The sequence below is a fragment of the Xiphias gladius genome, chromosome 22 (genome assembly GCF_016859285.1).
Source record: "Xiphias gladius isolate SHS-SW01 ecotype Sanya breed wild chromosome 22, ASM1685928v1, whole genome shotgun sequence".
Lineage (NCBI taxonomy): Eukaryota > Metazoa > Chordata > Actinopteri > Istiophoriformes > Xiphiidae > Xiphias > Xiphias gladius.
Window position 1 is genome coordinate 25,674,534 of NC_053421.1, and position 18,338 is coordinate 25,692,871.

An 18,338-nucleotide genomic window follows, 5' to 3' on the forward strand; every position below is an offset into this window, starting at 1 on the left:
TAGAAATAAGTCCCCCTAGTTTTTCAATTTTTTAACAGTGTGTTATACTTTTGACATATTTAATCTAAATTTTACCACCGACATAAAACTGCCACCAACGGTTTAGACTTACCGTTGAGCTATAGTTGTGCTTCTCACTTTAAACCGAATATCTTGGGTTTCTGTAGCGCTGCTCAGGCAAAACGAGCAATCTCAGTATGGCGACGTGGTCTTTGGGAAGTTGTGAGGGTAATTTTTTACTATTACATTGACCAAAGTGATTAATCGATTATTCAAGAAAATATCAGGCAGAATAATAAGTAAAGTAATCCACTTATTGAAAAGAAAAAAAGCAAACATTAAAAGAAAAAGTCTATTTAAGCATAATTTTTTGTGGCAGAAATATGTTTTTTCGGCTTTTCTATCCTGTTAAACATCTTGTGTCCCACCAGATTTATTTAATGACCCGCTGTTGGGTTCTCGGCCTGAGTTTGGTAACCCCTGATACAGATGGTATGTCTCCTGGACCTAACAAGTTAGTCGACCAAAAGAAAAGTCTTCCAAAAATGGTGTAAATGTGCTACTGTATGGTGCGAGCGCCACTGTAAGACTACGAGTTCCTTACCGGTGACGTTGAGTCCATCGGAGCGCTGACACCAGATAGAAGGGCGGGTGGAGTTCGGACGAATGCTGCTGAACCATTTGTACTCGTAACATTCGCCCCCTGAAAGCAAGATAAAAAAACAACCAAGAGCTATAAAGACTGTACAGTGGGAACCTGCAGTAAGAGACCATTAATCATACGAATGATGGATTAATAAAGCAGCTGCTAAATTATGGTTGTATAATAGGCTGCTGTCATATAATTTCACTATCAGTGTCTTCACAGAAGGGTCCAGTTCAATGTTTTAATTTTCAGTAAGAGCTTTTGCTTAATGACTTTCTATCAGTGCTATTACGACTTTATCAATATCTCCATCAGCTCAGTAAATGACCATATTTCCCTACAGAGTCATCATCAGTATAGCCCATTCGACTACCCCAAATGAACAATTTAACCTTGAACAAAGGAAAGCTCTATTCTCCACGGGCCTGGGCACAGTATCACTGCTCCAGTCGATGGCACAGCTCTATCTGCAGCTTTCACAGGAACCATTTGTCTGCGGCTGAGGCAACTTCTCCCTTTATGTTTTGCACTTTTCTCATTTCTTGGTACAGCTGAGGTTGTTTTTCAGATGTGTTGAGTTATCATTGAATCCCTCACTTCAGTCGGGACTACCCACAATCTTTTACAAGCAGATTGGAGTTTCACTACTATAAATACATTTCTCAGAGGAGGAGCTGTTCTGGAAACAGATATAATGTTCGTAGTTGTTTTAAACCCCCCCCCTCCCTTTACAGAGACTCTCAGTCTCTGTACAGAAACTCTTAGTCTCTGTAGGGGCTAAAAGACGAATCAGCCGATTTTCTCGCCCGTTACCTGAAAAATGAGTCATTGTAAGCATGTTGTTGTAAGCCTATACAGCACTTTTATACCAAAATGGTTCACAATGTGCCTGTCACACACACTAACACACAGCAACGGTGGTAGAGCTGCCACGATGCGAGGCCTAGACATCCGGAGGGGTTCAGTGTCTCGCTCAAGGACACCTGGACTGGAGAAGTCAGGGATGAAATGACCCGTTCTACCATTTGAGCTACTGGGCTAGCTACTTGGCTAACCGGCTGAGCTTCAAACATCATGATTCCGTGGTCACGAGTGAAAGCGAAAAGTCATTCTGCCATTCATACGTCGGCGTACAGTTTGAGCTCTTAGCCAAGCGAGCGTCGCGGCTCTGGGGGCAGTAACATCAGTCTGTTGGTCCCTCGGTCCACTGCTTTAGACTCGAATCTCCACAACTGTTGGACGGGTTGCCATGAAATTTGGTGCAGACATTCATGTTCCCACAGAATGACTTCTAACGATCGTCCTTCTCATCTAGCGCCATCATCGGGTCAAAATTTCCATTTGATTCCAACAGTTTGATTAATTGACAAGAGACCTGCACAACTAATCACATTCCCACCAGCTTCAGCTGTATTTTACTGTGTTAAATGCTGATTAGCAAATGTCAGCATGCTAACAGGCCAAACTAAGATGGAGAACATGCTAAAGATTATATTTGTTCGACATCAGCGTGTTTCACCGTCATTAAGAGCATGTTAGCATGCTGATGTTAGCATTTAGTTCAAAGCACCGCCGTGGCCAACTACAGCCTCACAGAGCTGCTATCATGCCTGGGGGGTCTAGGTCTTATTAAAAAAAGCAAGGCCCGCCCTATTGTCGGACCCTCACCTTGACTTGACTGGAATGTACCTCGATGATCCATGGTGCGTACAAAAGTCATTTTTGACCTAGTTTCTTATATAATAAATCTCACAGGGTAAGTCTGGGCTATAAAACACTGGCCCCTGGTCAATACCCACTCCCCTTTCTGACCCCCCTCCACCTCTCCACCTTTCTTTTCTTTTTATTTTTTTTTTGTGTAGTCCCTTATTCTTATTATACGTGTACTCACAGGTCTTTACATAAACCAATAGCATAACATCTGCTTCCAGAGCATCTGTGCTCAAAATAACAAAGCTGGGTCCCAATGCTATATGATATACCAGTACTACTGCATGTGAAACCGATTTTGTATTACAAGGAAATGATGATATTGAGTATGCCAAGAGATGTCGATCCCACCTGCATTAATTTTTTGCCACCTTGGCAGCATTATCATTTTTTTAGTTGTGCTTCCTGATGAAGGAATGTTTCTCCAATAGTCACTGTTCTTTAAGCTCTGCTTTGGTCTTAACAAATATTGATTAGTGCAGCTTTCAACTACTGCCAGTCTCAAATTTGAAAACTTCAAAAACAGCAAGAAGAGTGTTTCATTAAGGATTTACTTTTATGTCCCTGAAGCTGTTAGGCAACTGTCTACAATTTTTATATTTCTTTCAGCTGTGAGCAGCTCTGTTATTGCTTTTTTTCGGGTTGTACTTAAGTAAAACAGTGGAGTTTGCAGACCAAAAATCTAGCAATTTTAGTCTGTGTGCTGTCGTTTTTTATTTTTTCATTGTGAATGTACTGTAGACACAGAGCATGGTAAGAGTTAGTAAATTGTGCAACTGGGACACAGCTTTTGTTTTGTTTTTCTCAAGCGAGCCTCATGACAAACCGATCCCTCCCTCCTTGCCCAACCTCCCTGTCTCCATCGCCGCCCTCCCTCTTCCCCTGCCTCCACTCCCTCGTCCTCCTCCGCCTTCGCTGGTCTCGGTTGGGCCACTCCTCCCCCCTGTGGCTTGAGTGATGCTGTGAAACCAGGTCAGGGTGGAGAAGACTGCTCTGGGCCTGTGTACAGTAGCCAGGGCAGGCGGAGAGGAAGAGTGGGAGGCAAGGGAGAGAGGAGGGGTTGGGTGGTGGTGGCCGCTCTACTGACTGAGCCTATGGCTACTGCATAGTTGATTAATGTCCCTGGGGAGCTGTAGAGATCGCCACAGTAAATGAGCGTGGGGGCATTCTCCGTTTGGAGACCTGACTCAAGATTTGCATCTGGGAGAGCGCCAATTGACCCGATGTACAGAGGGAAAAACAGAGTGATAGTAGCAGTGTAGCGCTTTAGTTTCTCTCTGTCATGTTTTGGACTGGGTACCAAGGTGGCTCGGTGGTTTGCCCTGTCTCCGCGTCGCAAGAAAAAAATCTTCATCTGATTCCTGTCACCGATCCCTTCTCTCCAACCTCAACACGTTTTCCTCTCTTTGGTTTTTCCCCTCGTGTTCCTGGTTTTCTCCGACAGTCCAGACGCACAAGTTCCAGGTGGATAGAAGCTATTACCTTGAATGTACGTGTCTTTCTGTGTTAGCCCTCTGATGCACTGGAAAGCAGTCCATCGTGTTTCCCTGGCTTCCACCCAATACAAACTGAGACTGAAGCTGAGCTTCTGTTCATTTTTCAAATTTTCTGCCTGTGAGATAGTTGAATCTGTCACTCACCGGTGCAGGGCTGAGATTCCCACGTCTGGTCCGGACAGAGCTGCAGGTTTTCGGGCTCCTGAGCCAAAACAGCTCGCGAACGGACCTGAACCGAACCAAAGTCCACGCCTGCCCCCTTGACGCAGATGCTCACGCATGAGCTCCAGTCTGACCACTCCATCAGGTAGCATTCACCTGCAGCAGAGAAGAGACAGAATTATCAGACGATCAAAACGTCTCAACCGAAGCGATACTGGATCACAGTGACATTACACCCGTCATACGTGTCAAATGACAGTAATGAGCGTTTTCTATTGAAAAATGTTAAAGGTTGATTTTCCGAATAATCAATTAGTCAATCAACAGAAAAAAAGCCTCCAAACTATTTTGACAGTCGACTTACTGTTCCAATTATTTTTCAAGCAAAAATAGTGAAACATTTCCAGTTTCTCCAGTGTGAGGATTTACAGCTTTTCTCTGTTTTAAATCACAGTAAACCGAATATCTTCGGGTTTCAGACATCACCTTAGACTCTCACAAAATCCTATTGTTCAATTAGCCAATAAAATCTAATAAGTACTCGGCAGATTAATGGATAATGAAAATAATTGTTCGTTTCAGCTCTATTTAGAAGCAGTCCCAATATAGAGAGGTTATTCTATACGAACTTTGTTTTCAACATATGAGTTTATGATTTACAAAACAACAAAAAACTAATTTTATTCTGAATAATAATAAGGCAATTTCTCTATGAAAATTAATTTTAAATTGATGAATAAATAAATAAAATTGTGCAAACACCAAAGTTGTCACTTAAATTGAACTAAAAGGCAAAAATATGTAATTTTAACTGAACGAGAATTAACACTCAATTACCGTAACACATAAAAATGAACTGCAATAGCAACCAAGGGTGATTCTTAAACACTGAAAAGTCTAAAGGCCTAACATCGCAGCCACAGGGTCAAGTTTGTTAGTAGGTAGAAAATCAATTAGTAGTACAACCAAACTAATGTTTTCTGAATGTTCTAAATAAAGAGGCTAAAAATTAAACAACAACAGAGAAATTATATTACTTCACTCTGTCAAACAGGTACGTGTTTAGTCTGGAATTTTTGAAAGAACTGACCAATGATCTGCTTGCTCTTGCCTTGAGCCATATCACAATTTTTTTTAAATTTCCTGTAAGTCAGCATGCAGCCTCCGGGAGGGTGGTCCTTCCGGCTCTGGACTTTAAGACTAAAACGTGACCAGGTTTTTGCCATCAGGGGCCCTTCTGCTGTTGAAACCTGCCTGACCAGCTCTGGCTGACAGGATTAGCATTATCTCAGAATTCACATCTAGATTTACTAGATTAGATGTATTTTATTGCATTTTCTCTGTTACTTTATTTCCATCCTCTTATCTCTTCTGCTACCTTCTTGTTTTTACTCATTTTCATTGCTTTTATTTGACTGTTAAACAAGTGTTTATGCAATGCAAAAAAATCTGTATCGCAGCTTTAGTGTGGGTGTCCCCGGTAGAAATCAGATCTTCGACTCTGGCAGTATTAAATCAATGTTTTATGGAAGTTTTTATTGGATTTTAATAGCTGCAACCCACAGAAGACAATCCACAAATGTGTTCCATGATTCACAAATGTCCACGAACGTGTATTTTTTTATTTGTGTTGTGTGAAGCCGTATCCACAAAAATATGGCCTGACGTGCAAAATATACATAACTTACTCTGTAAAAACCTTTTTTAATTTCACAGAAAAAATGATAAAGGTTTTACAAATGTAAAATGGACGGACAGACGGAAAACATAGTGCCTCCGGCCACGGCTGTCGCCGGCGCGGAGGCAATGTGGTGGATAGTGAAATATTTGCGAATCACGGCCACATCTGTGGGTCGGGTTACAACTATTAAAGTCCAATAAAAACCTTCATCATGTTTTACCAATTTATCTATGGATGAGAGCAGTTAAATTTGGGTGAGACTTTAAGGTAGGCAACAGAGATGCATACAGACTATGGATTTACATATCGTGTCATATGATGGTTGAGATGCTTTGAAGAGCTTCAGGAGGAGAAAGGTGTAAGTTCGAGATGCAGGGTGGGTTGGTTTTGATCACAGCTGACAGCTGCAACTCGTCAAACAGCAGGGGAAATAGAACACAGGTCAAGGGTTGTGCAGTGCATGAAAGTGTGTGTGATCGTGTGTGCGTGCACGTGTGTGGATGCGACCTGCCAGAATTCCCAAGCTGTCCCCGTCCCTGCGCAAACAGCCCTTGAATTCCCTCCCAAATCACACCACACTCTACCTCCCTGCACAGAAAGCAGTCTGGGCTTCTGATTGCTGTTTGATACTTCAGTGCTCCTGCAGTTTGGCAAAACGGGTTGGACCGACTTGTTATCTAGGGCAGTGTTTCTCAGTGTTTTCCATCTCAGGGACCAGCGGACATGGGATGAGTTTTTCCTTTTTTCTTTTTTTTGCCTCCAAAATGAGATATATGCCTTCGGAAACACATGCCACACACTGTTATGATATAAAGTGAATTCAAACTGTGGTACTTTTAAACGAGTTATGGGCTGAAGAAAGGATAACATTCTTCATCATCTATATTTTAGAGATATTAAATGATGAACGATCAACGATGAACCAAAATAGATACATGGCACTTTGAAAATGAACTCCACATTTGTATTTCTTCTTTTGGCAGAAGTAAGGAACAATAATTCCCCCCTCAGGGACTGCTAACACTGAAAATACCAGATTTCTATTTAAGAGGCACTGTGTGAAAATACACTGTTGTTATCAGGCTGAATCATACAGTAAACTGTGGGTTCAGTCTTCCATCTTTTCTTATATAAATGTTGTAGATATGCCCTATTTCCCCAAAGCAGACACTTCCGTTCGTATCTGTATGTGCAGCACAATGTCGAGGCTGCATCTTCGCTATATGAACAGCGATGTTGTGGTCGTGGGAGGGGCAGTAAAGTGCCGGAGCTGCAGAACTGACTGGACAACTAGAGTCGAGCAGCTGTTGGGCAGAGCTCACTTGTCTGATCTGCTCTGTGCCGCAAGGCTCCATCAAACCCGGCAACTGACAAGCCTCCATCACAAAACCTGACAACAACTCATCAAGCCCAGCCTCTGAAGTGACAATCCCATCTGAGATTTTTTTTTTTTTCCTTTCAGGAGGGGGTTGACATCCTCGGTGCTAAGATGATATTGTGCTGTTTTTGTGCTGCAGTGCTGAGATACCACTTGTCAACCAAAGTTTCATCCATAGGCTGCGCCTTCTGCCTTACATTTAGTATTGACGAAGGCTTCAGTAACCACAATGATTCCTCCGGTTATTGGTAAATACCCATTTTTTCTGCTCCAAGTGCTGCTACAAGTGCTGCTGGAAAGGATCCATCACTGTTAATACTCAATACTGGCTATTAAAACAACACTATAAAAAGTTTAAAGTGAGTTATGTATGTCCTAAAACTGTGTTCTCAACTACTTGCAAAACTATTTTCCCCTCTTCTTCATAATTCATTGTTATATCCAACCTGAAAATATTTAAAACATTTTTTCCCCATTTCCTTTTTTTTCCAGTCTGTTATTTGAGATAAATTATCCTATTTGCTGCAAAATATGATCTTAAATACGATGTTCTTTCATTATTCTTGTTCATTCATGCTGACATAAACACCTTAGCTATGGCCAAGAGCGGACTTGATTTACCAAGGCACAAAAAAAATGTCTCTTTTTGAACCTAAATCAAAGGTTGACCTGGAGCACAGACAGTGTCCAGAGAGGTGGACAATGTATCTTTTTTTTTTTTTTGTGGAGTTTAACATGGCCGCTTCCTGTCTCATCTGCTCGCAGAGCAGTGTTATACACACTGTGAGGAAGATGCGACGGAAAAACAAGTTTCTCGGCCTTGGATTGTTTATAGTTGGACATTTTTTTTGTTGAAACACTGAAGTATGTTTTCCGTTAAGTCTGTGAGTGGGCCGCAGGTAATTTGAATTTGAGATCCCTGCCCTAAATTATTGTTATTCAAATGTAAGAGTTTTAAAAGCAGTGTGAACAAGTAAAAATGGAGCTGCTAACAAACACTGGTTAAATTATTTGGGAAATTAACCAGTACTGTAATGGCTTGCATGGTAAATAAGGACAAAGTACATTCCCACAGCACTCAGGCCATCATTACAACAATAAATGTAATCATCAATCTGCTGTTCTGAATTTCTCACTTATTACTTCTAACTGCTCCTACTTTGCCATTTTTTTGAGCGGTGTGTTGTGGAAGATTTTTCTACAAAAGACTGAACACAATTCAACACAATTAAACACCGACCGGGTTAAAGTGAAATATATTGTAAGTTACAATATAGGAGACAAACAAACCTTATCACAAGAAGTCGAAGGAGAGTCTCTCAACAGAAAGATTTTTAAAATCATCTTTATAGTGTTTCTTGAGACAAAGAACTTAGTCCCAATTGGACATCTTTACTTCAACCCAAACACATCATCCAATAAGATAGAAACATATATAATGTTCACGCGCTGCCCATGCACTGGCTATAAATTAAACCTCAGACAGGCTGTAATGCGACAGGCTGCTCCATAGGCAGGCCCACCTGGACTCATAAAACATCTGTCTGAGTTCCCTGGGAGAGACCTTGAAACTCGCATAGGAGCATCACCGGAAGTGGATAAATGATAAACCAACTTTTCCTTCACAGCTGTTAAGCTACTGTGAGCGAAACACAACGCTTCCTGCAGGTATGTCCCATTAAAAGCCTACCAGGTAAGGAAAGGACAGTGGAAAAACCAAAAAAATGGCAAAGTACAACAGAGTGGAATCCATCAGTGAGTGTAAATGGATTTCTGTTAAAGAGAGAAACAGAGTGGTGTGTTTGACATTGTTATATTGTTGTACTGGTTATGATACTGCTGTGGAAATGTGTGTTATCCTGAATTTATCCAGACAACATATAAATATGTAAAAGTTGAGTCTGATGTGAAAATATACCTATAAATCGGGGAAAATAAGGAATAAAGGCCCAGTTATCTCTGCAGTTGAGGTAAATAAAGAATTTAAGTTCAGACGAATCACTGCTATCATTAATCAGTGACAAAAAGCACCCAAAAAGGTAATCATATGAAAATGTTATGGATTGTGACTGTAAAGAGGACATATTATGCTCATTTTCAAGTTCATACCTTTATCTGGGAGTCCTACTAGAACAGGGGTACATGCTTTAATGTATAAAAAACACATTATTTCTCTCATACTGTACATTTCTGCACCCCCCCCATCGGAACACTCCGTTTCTCCTTTTGGCCCCCCTCCATTAAAGCCAAGCGTGCTCTGATTGGTCAGTTTCCACAGGTCTGAGCAGGCACCGTCTCTGTGCCAGGCAGAGCCTGCCGGTGTTTGGAAGTGGGAGAACCACTGTTAGTGGGTTTAGCTGCCCTTCGAATGTTTTACAACATTAACCGCATCCAAATCAAAAACGTCACCACTGCACACGTTCGGGCAGGAATCTGAACATCTCAGCATCTGAAAAATGCATTTTCCATAATATGTCCCCTTTAAAGCCAGTTCACTGGTCTCCTCAGTCTGAGGAGTGATGTTTTGGAAGGTGTAGGATGGAGGGAGATGACACCTGGAAGTCAACTGAAGGGAAAGTCTGATACGCTCCTGATTTTAAGATTCTTTTTGTTTTATGTGAAGAAAGTAGAAGTTAAATTAAATCTGCCAGACTGTTCGGTTAGTTTGCTCACCAGATTGCAATAAACCTTAATAGGGCTTATAGTAATTAAATAAAACTGCGCGTCTGTGCCGTGTGATACTTTTGCAGGATTCGCTTTGTATGGTCATGTGTCAGGTAAATCACAACAGATGTCCAGCTCAGCGTAAAGACTGTGCCGAGACCTAATCACTCACCGAAATAAAAAAGTCATCCTGTGCAGGTCGATCCCGGAATCCCACTGCCAGTTTAGAGGGTTTGTTACCCACTGGGGCTACCCATGCTGAAAATGTGTGCACACATGGCACACTAACAAGCTCTGGGTGGAAGTATCGACCAAATGGCGCAAGGCATCCGTCTAGTTTTAGGTTTTTGTTCTACACTTAAACTGAGCCTGCTTAACAATCATGCATGTATAGTTTAGGTGGCACATATTACATAAGCCTTTAAAAAATCTTGTAACAAAAAAACAAAAAAACAAAACAGTGCAACCTAGAAGTACAGTCAATTCACTATTCACTAAAACCCTCCCCTGAACAGTGACTGTCCAATTATCTTTTAGCTGTAACTGGTACCTTTTAGCTGTAACTGGTCACAGTAGGCCTGTGACATCGTCTTGTTTTTCCAGTCGCCTTTCAAAAGCCAAAAACACAACAGCGAAAATATAAGGAATGTATTAAATAGTGTGTATATCCGGCTAAATAACTTACTACCTACAGAAGTAATGCTAACATAGTGTTATTTCCACAGTCAAGGAGCGTTTAATTAGCTAATGCTGGGTTACAGGTCACGTTGGGAAGCGATCTTTACGGGACTGGAACAACGACTGTGTGGTTTTTCCCCCACTGAGTGAGAGCTGGTCTTGGATGCTACCATATCAAGGTTTAGGCTGACGCCAGAAGCTGCATCCTGCCGTATTGGATCTGGGGAATTTCACACTTCAGCAACTCCAGCCACCGTTACACAAGATAGTGTTACATTTGCCAACCGCCTTGGCTGGTTGTAATCCTGAAAGTCTTTGCTCTTGAAACGTTAAAAGTGAAACGATGCTGTTTGAAAACACGAACAAGCAGCTAAACGGGTTTATGGGAAAACAAGATAACAGCCTGATCTTATATTTCGCCTTAATATACCAGGACTAACTAGCTCTACACCGCAATATCAGAACAATGCTTCTTCTTTATGTCTTCCACATGGATCATTTCACTGGTGAAGTTGCTGGCTTTTTTTTACCGGGACCTGTTAGCCTTAGCTTTGGTCATGATCCTCCTTTTAAGGAGGATCATACATTATAGACCAATTGTTTTAGACCAATTCACGTGGCTACAGTTACTGACTTCCACGCGAGCCGTGTCTGTAATCAACACTGAGAAATGCTCCTTCAGTCTGGTCTCTTAACCATACGGGAGGTGAATGAATGCCACAAATCTACACTTAATTGTCATTTGCAGCACAGCGGATTGTTTTTCAATGCGGTTGTGTCTCAGTTTACCATCTTGTCTTTTTTAAAAGCACTTATTATTTGTCATCTCACCCACACATATTCCAGATTTCACCCCTTTTTTGTGTTATTTTATCTCGGCCTCTCTGTACGTGTGTGTGTGTGTTGTAGCCACTTCGCTTCTTTGTTTCTTCACTGTAAAAAATTGAATAAATTGATTGTAGGGGTCACAGCTTTCATTTGAATTCGCCTCAGTCTATTTCACTGAAAGAGTACGTGGTCCAAATAGTCTGTGCATTTCAAATTTAACAAAATATTTTCTGACAGCAGTGCCTCTGGCTTCGTCGGGAGCTTCACAAACACGACTAACAATGTTCGCTGGTGGGAGGCCTGCCAGGGATCGTCTTTTGACTGCTACACTGGTGAAAACCTCAGTGTGGTTTACTCTCTTCATGTGGGACTCCTCCCTGTGAGGTGAAAAGTAGAGGCTGCAGACTCATGCATTTTCTCAGCTGCTTTGTGGTAAGAACCGGGGATAGATATCAAGTCAACTGGGAGAAAATGTGGAAAAACTGGAGCTAAAAGGACCAAAATATGAGACGCAACTCTGCAAGTAGACTACAGTGGAACATCTATCATGATTTAGACTACTTACTACTCTACTCTGGCAGAAGAGAGAAGAGTGCTCTCTGAGTTGCTGCAGGGAATGAGATATGGAAGCCACCAGTAAATTTAATTCACATAAAACAGCCCCAGTTATACAAAACATCTGCCATAATGTAGTCCATTTATTCTGCCTTCAGGTAAGCTCCTACCTCTGATTTTAGAGGTCATGAACAGATACTGAGTGGTACTGGCCAGAGATAATACAATCTACCCTGGAACAAAAGTGTTTTAAAACCGCTTTGTGATATAAATCAAACTGCTGAAAAGTGTCGACTGTGTTATGTATTGCAGAGTGACTTCTTTGTTCTCCTGGTTCAACTTGAAAGCTGCTCTACAATGCAAAATAAATTTGCATCGGGTCTTTTTGCTAATACCTTTGTTTAATTCAGAAGGATGACACCAACCCAGGAGCGGAGGTAAACAACACCCAGTCAGCAGCATTGCAATGAAACAGTCCCCCACCTCCAGCTAAAAGGTTACCCAGTGTATCACTGCCATTGTTTACTATTGTTTGTGTGGCAGACATAGTAGTCTGGGTATTTTTTATTGTTTAAAGCTGAGAAAATTATTTAATTATTATTTTTTTTTTTTGCGTAAACATACCAAATCCCAATCGCAGCTGAATCTTATCAGCTTCGACTCACAGTGTATCATGTCATTACAAATGTATCTGCATCGTATTCGTATCGGATCGTGGACCATGCATCTAAATACGAACTGAATCATCGGAGTGGGAGAGATACACGTCCCTAATGCAGACATACCTGCCAGACCTATGACAATGATGCACAGATTGTGAAAACATCCTTACTATAATACTGCTTCTACTCTATCCAGTGTTTGGACCTCACTTTGCAGGGTTGCTCATGCAGCACACGAGGCTCCGAATGTCAATTTTGAGCCCTCTCACCTGGGCAGGGAAGGGTACAGGCTTCTTTCAGCCTGATCTGCTTGTCTCCGTCGACGGCAAGCTCCAGGGCGCCGCACAGCTCCTCGTCCACCAGGCTGCGCTCGCCGTCGCCGGAGCCGTCCGACACGAAGCAGGACAGGTTTCTGTAGCGCATGCCGTGTCCACACACCACGCTCTGACGGGCCAGGAACACCATAGAGGAAGAGGATGAGTTACCATAGTCAGGGAGAGAGGTCACATGAACCTACAGCAACTTGGGGACAGATGATTACTGGTTAATTATAGCCTTGGCCGGAAGTTGTATCTATAGTCATTTTAATAGCTAAGCCAAAGTCATATTAAGGTTCCAAAGTGACGCTGCTCGAGTGGCTTCTACAGCCACTAATAAAAAGATTGCCTTCATGTCTAAATTACAATGAACGGAGTGGATGATAGATAAATGATGTTGCTTTGAAAGTACATATCCCTGTTATTAATGCTGCTGCCTTTTACAAAGTGCATGTAAACATTAACGGCATAAAACATTAATGACACTTTAAAGCTCTTAAAAGCTGCGGTCTGCGACCGATGCACACGTCTGCCCGACCATTTATGGTGTTAAAGGTGAAGAAGGTCAAAGCTACAATCCCTTATCGATTTTCCATTATTAAATCAATACCCAAACACCAAGGGCAGGTGTAGATGAAGAGACCAAAGCGGCCACTTCTTCATTAATTAGCTGATGGACACTAAGCTCTCTGAACAGACAGGAGTTGTGAGTTATGAGTTCAGGTTCTGAAAACCAAAGGAAACCAGAATTACCATCTTGCGGTTGTATGCCTCCACCCACCAGTTAAGTTGCAGTTTATATCCATGTCTCTCCAGACTCACATACAATATGTAGTGCAGACTTCGAAGGAATTTAAGAAAAAGGAATTAAGTGTATTTCATCGTAATTAGTGTGTGAATTCTTGAGTTATGGCCAAAAACATGTTTTGTGAGGTCACAGTGACCTTGACCTTTGACCTTTGGCCACCAAATTGCCTCCCGCCATGGCTGTCGGCGGCGTGGAGGCATAAAAACAAACTCCTTGAATGTGTTCACACGCTTGGCCAAATACGCATTTTTTTTTTTTCAGCAATAACCATTCAATGTATTTACGTTCTGTAATTAACCCTTCACACACAAACGATGCATGAATGAGATCCAGCATTACCGCTTTTAATTTAACTGTAGTAAGTTACTGCGAATGCACACCAAACATTTCCTACAGATGCTGCTTCACAGTAAAAGTACTTCACCGGTTAAACATGGGGCGGCTTTTATTGTGAAGCTCGGTCATTGTGTGGACAACTACTCGTGCCATGTGCAGCATGAAATCAGATCGCGGCTCCAATTCTTTCTGACTCACTTCCTCATTACAACAACGTGAATTTGTTTGGCAGCATCGTAAACAGATAGACCAGTTGCTCTCCCGTTGTATTTCCGACAGAGTAGGCGCTCAGGTGGTGTTTTGCTGTGGCATCAAACATCACCTGCTGTCATCATGGTAACCACGGGGTGTGGCCAGATTAACCAGGACCGAAATCTTAAGGATTTCAACCTTCAAAGACCCGCAGACACTGTGTGTAATGACAACTCAGTAACACGAGACTTCACTATTAGTTGTGTAACATCTCAGAAGAAAAGAAGAAATATTTAGCTAGTGGTTTACGTGTATCATGGGTGCTGGCTGATCTCTTGGAAATTGCTGACTATCTGCCTCTTGTCTCTCATTTGTTCAAGGAAGGCTGAGGTTATTAGACACTTGACAGAGTTAAGTGAGAGGCATAGATGATATAAATTATTTATTAGGGGTGACATGTCTCCCTGTGGTCCCATAACACTACACCCGTGCTTTCACAGTTTGGTTTTATGTCGTACGGCAATGCAGCAGACTTCTTTAATAATCTGACCTGGTGGCACGTGATGCAAAATGAAGCATACAGGCTGCCAAATTTTTTGGCGAACGTATTAGTTTGCAGTAATGTGTCCACATTAAAGGTGCATTAGATTGATTTTCACTGTCCATCTCTTAAAATAACTGTATAAGCATGGATTTGAGGAGGCTGTTCATCAATACTAAAGACTCCATTATTTTTTGCCAGATGCTGAGATTTCTGTCTTTCAAAATCCACTTTTTGGCTCAGGCCCGTATGCGTATTGATTTCGCCTGAGCTGGGCGCCTGTCAAAGTTGCATTTCTTGCAGCTGACAGACGTCGATGCAGTTATGAATATTTAATGTCCCTGGACCATGGCATAGCGTTGCGATTTATTGACCTACCTCCACCCGACACTCGGACCAGGGGCTGTACTGCCAGCGGTAGCAGGGCCGGACAGGACAGGGCTTCCACTGCTCCGTCTGGGAAGGGCAGGGCCGGCCGTCGCCCTGAGAGGCCTGAACCACCGACCGCCGCCGCCACATCTTACCTGGAGAAAGCCCACAAGAGGTGACACCATCAGTATAGTATTTTTATTATCTATTTTCCCTTAAATTTCATTTCAAGAAGAAATTTTCTAAATGCAAACAAATCTGACCCACGCAGTGACTGTTGCGGTTTACCACACAGCAGTCTCTCACTCCCTCTGTAAACAACTCATTTTAAATGCATGTTTGTTTTGAATGATTTAAAAGAATTTTACTGTGCACAAAAGCACTTCGCCTAAGAGAGCAGGATTTCCTAGATAGCCTGAAATACGGCACTTTATCTCTGCCATCTTGATTGGTTCTTGGCCCGCTTGACTAAAATCGCTTTTTCTTCCACATTGATCAGAAAACTCTCTTTAAATGCTGTAAGTCCAATACATTACAGCAGCTAACAACTCAGAGACTGTTTAAGTGCAGAACTGATGCTATGAATTAAATTAAAAAAAAAAAAAAACGGAAAAAAATAAACTCAACACATGAGCCCATGCACTCACACACACACACACACACACACACACACACACACACACACACACACACACACACACACACACACACACACACACACACACACTTCAAAATGCAGCCTCCCTGTCTACCTGTTTGAAATCGCCCACTCTGAAATCTCAGAACCCTTCATTTGTTGCATATCCCACTTTCCTTTTCACACAGCCTAGCCAGCAATCTGCTCACCTCACAATGCACCTGTTCCAACCTACGACATATTTCACATATTTCAACACGTAAAACACAAACCAGCCTTCCCACACACAAACTCTACAATCTCATATCCTGTTCCAACAAGAGAACACCCCCCCGACCACACACACACACACACACACACACACACACACACACACACACACACACACACACACACACAGAAACACATCAAACGAGATCCCCTTGCTCCTTTAAACTTTCGTAAACTTTTATCGTATTCCATGTGATTTACCAACTATTGCTGTAGTGCCCCTTCTTCAAAGTTCTCCTCACAGCCCCAGAGGAGCAGGAGGATGTAATGGGACAGAATCAATTGTGTGAAATGCTGGAACAACAGCCAGGAAAGCAGGAGAACAAATTTGGCAAGTCATTTGGCAGGACTGTAGCACAATCACTCTCTCTTAAATAAATACTTCCTCCCTTTTGTTTTTGTGAATATTTCTGGCCAAATGCTTCCAGTGGGAGCAGGAAGTATCTGGTATGCCACTTTCTTTAGATACCCAAGAATGTGTTGCTGAGGGTGCATGGGTCTTTTTTTTTTTTTTTCAGCCGCACCATGCTTGGTATGTGGAGTTACAGACATGCACGGAAAACCGCTGATGCAAAATACTCCACACAAACACGCCTGGGACAAATGGTATCCCAGAATGCTTTTTACACTTTATATATACGCAGGCTCCTCCAGAGCTTCGTGTTTTTACTTGCATCTTCCTGCTTTACATTCATACATGGATGGATAATTAGAAAATGGGTCCCTGGGTACGGATTACTGTGAAAGTTCCCCCACCCCCTCCTACAGAGGAGCAAGACCCCCCCAGACCAAAAGAGGTACAAAAGGGACTCAACAGGATTATGAGCTGCATCGTTTGTGTAGGGGTGTAGTCTCCTGGTCGACTGTAATATGAAGGAAAATAAATTACTCTGAATAGGCTGACATCCCTGCTTTTACATGTTTACATTGACAACTTGGAGCTGCCAAGTCAACCCGTGGTCGTCCGGTGCTGGCCGCTGAGCATCATGGAGTCGACTCATGTTGTGAATTAGCAGCACAGACACTGTCAATAGAAGTCAGACGGAGGAACAAGCTTATTTTAGTTGGAGGTTTTTGTTTCTCGATTGGACACTAATGCAGCTAAAAATGTCGTTTGTGTAAGAAACATATACATATTTAGAGTTTTGGTTGGGAGTTGAACCCACTACTCTCTGAGGGCTACATCAGCTCTCATGCCAATAATAATTAGCAGCTGGATCCTGATGAGAAGCCCGATAAGAAAAGTCAAGTCTGCCTCCTCACATTAGCTATGTAATTATCGTCTGCTTGATGACATGCCCACCTGGGTAGACGTAATCATTGCAGGTAGACATATTCACCAACACTGTTGATGTGGCTTGCTCTTGTGTGTTTACCGGAGGTTGCAGACCTTTCAACCTCTTAACATACAGTTTCTCCTGAAAATCATCTAACTTTACACTGTGACAGTATCATGTTTTTAATGGCTGCACCATTTAACCGAATGGAAATATTCTTGTTGTCGTGTGCATCATTTTATCCACATTTCGCCGAAATTCAGCCTGAAATATTTGGTATCTTCAGTAGCTTTATGATCTCTTTTAGAATTATAATAGGTTTCTGTTTGAGTAATGTTTGGTTGCACAGCATGAGTTTGTAATGACTGCACCGACGGCAGATCAGCAAGGAGCTGGATCACAGGTCCTTGTTGTCTGTTATAATTGTTTGGCCATTTGCCATCGAGACTAGGATGTAATCAAGCTCAGTCTGGCTAATCTGGCATCACCTTTTATACCATATCTCAAAAAACTAGCTTTAATGTAAATACGTTTTATTATTTGTCACTGAGCTTCTACTCTAAGTGCTCGTTTTTTTCTTTGCTTTCGCTTTTATTGTGATTTTATCTCATGATTGTACATGAAAGGTGCAGCATGAATACATTCCAGTTTAACTGATGACGAAAATGTGACCTAGTGTTTAAAGATGCCTTGTTAGTAAAAGGTCACAGATTTTCTTCCTGTTACCAGGGAGTCCTGTCGGTTCTTTGATCACACTTCAAATTGCTCAAGAGAAAAACGCTAAATGCTCAATGTCAACAACGTTTGCACAATTTTAGCTGATCAGAGTGTGGAGCAACATCTTACCCTCTAGTCCGCAGGTCTGCGAACACTCTGACCAGGGCGACCACTCTGACATCTGACAGTTGACGGGACACTCCACCACGCAGGAGATGTTCATCTGCCACTTCTTCTCCAAATTCAACTGCGGGACATTTAGGAAATGAAGGGGGTTGATTCATGACACGTCGTCGAGCCATTCGAAACACAGACAAACAGCCCTGGCAACACTCGATCTGTTTAAAGCCAGACGGGCAGCTTGACCTCTCAGCACTACAATTCCCAGAGGCCTCTGCTGTGGCAGCAGAAAGA

The 18,338-nt window shown here is 42.2% G+C and overlaps 1 protein-coding gene across 1 annotated transcript in view; it reads right to left on the reverse strand.

The window, feature by feature from the left end:
• Nucleotides 1-18,338, reverse strand: part of LOC120784035 (thrombospondin type-1 domain-containing protein 7A) — a 134,925-nt gene that overhangs the window by 4,551 nt on the left and 112,036 nt on the right. The window contains exons 23-28 of the mRNA XM_040117452.1: nt 18,054-18,171; nt 15,033-15,178; nt 12,730-12,904; nt 3,993-4,170; nt 1,660-1,664; nt 605-703 (exon numbers count right to left, since the gene is read on the reverse strand). Of these exons, the coding sequence (XP_039973386.1) occupies nt 605-703; nt 1,660-1,664; nt 3,993-4,170; nt 12,730-12,904; nt 15,033-15,178; nt 18,054-18,171 (721 nt within the window). The remainder of the gene's footprint in view (nt 1-604; nt 704-1,659; nt 1,665-3,992; nt 4,171-12,729; nt 12,905-15,032; nt 15,179-18,053; nt 18,172-18,338) is intronic.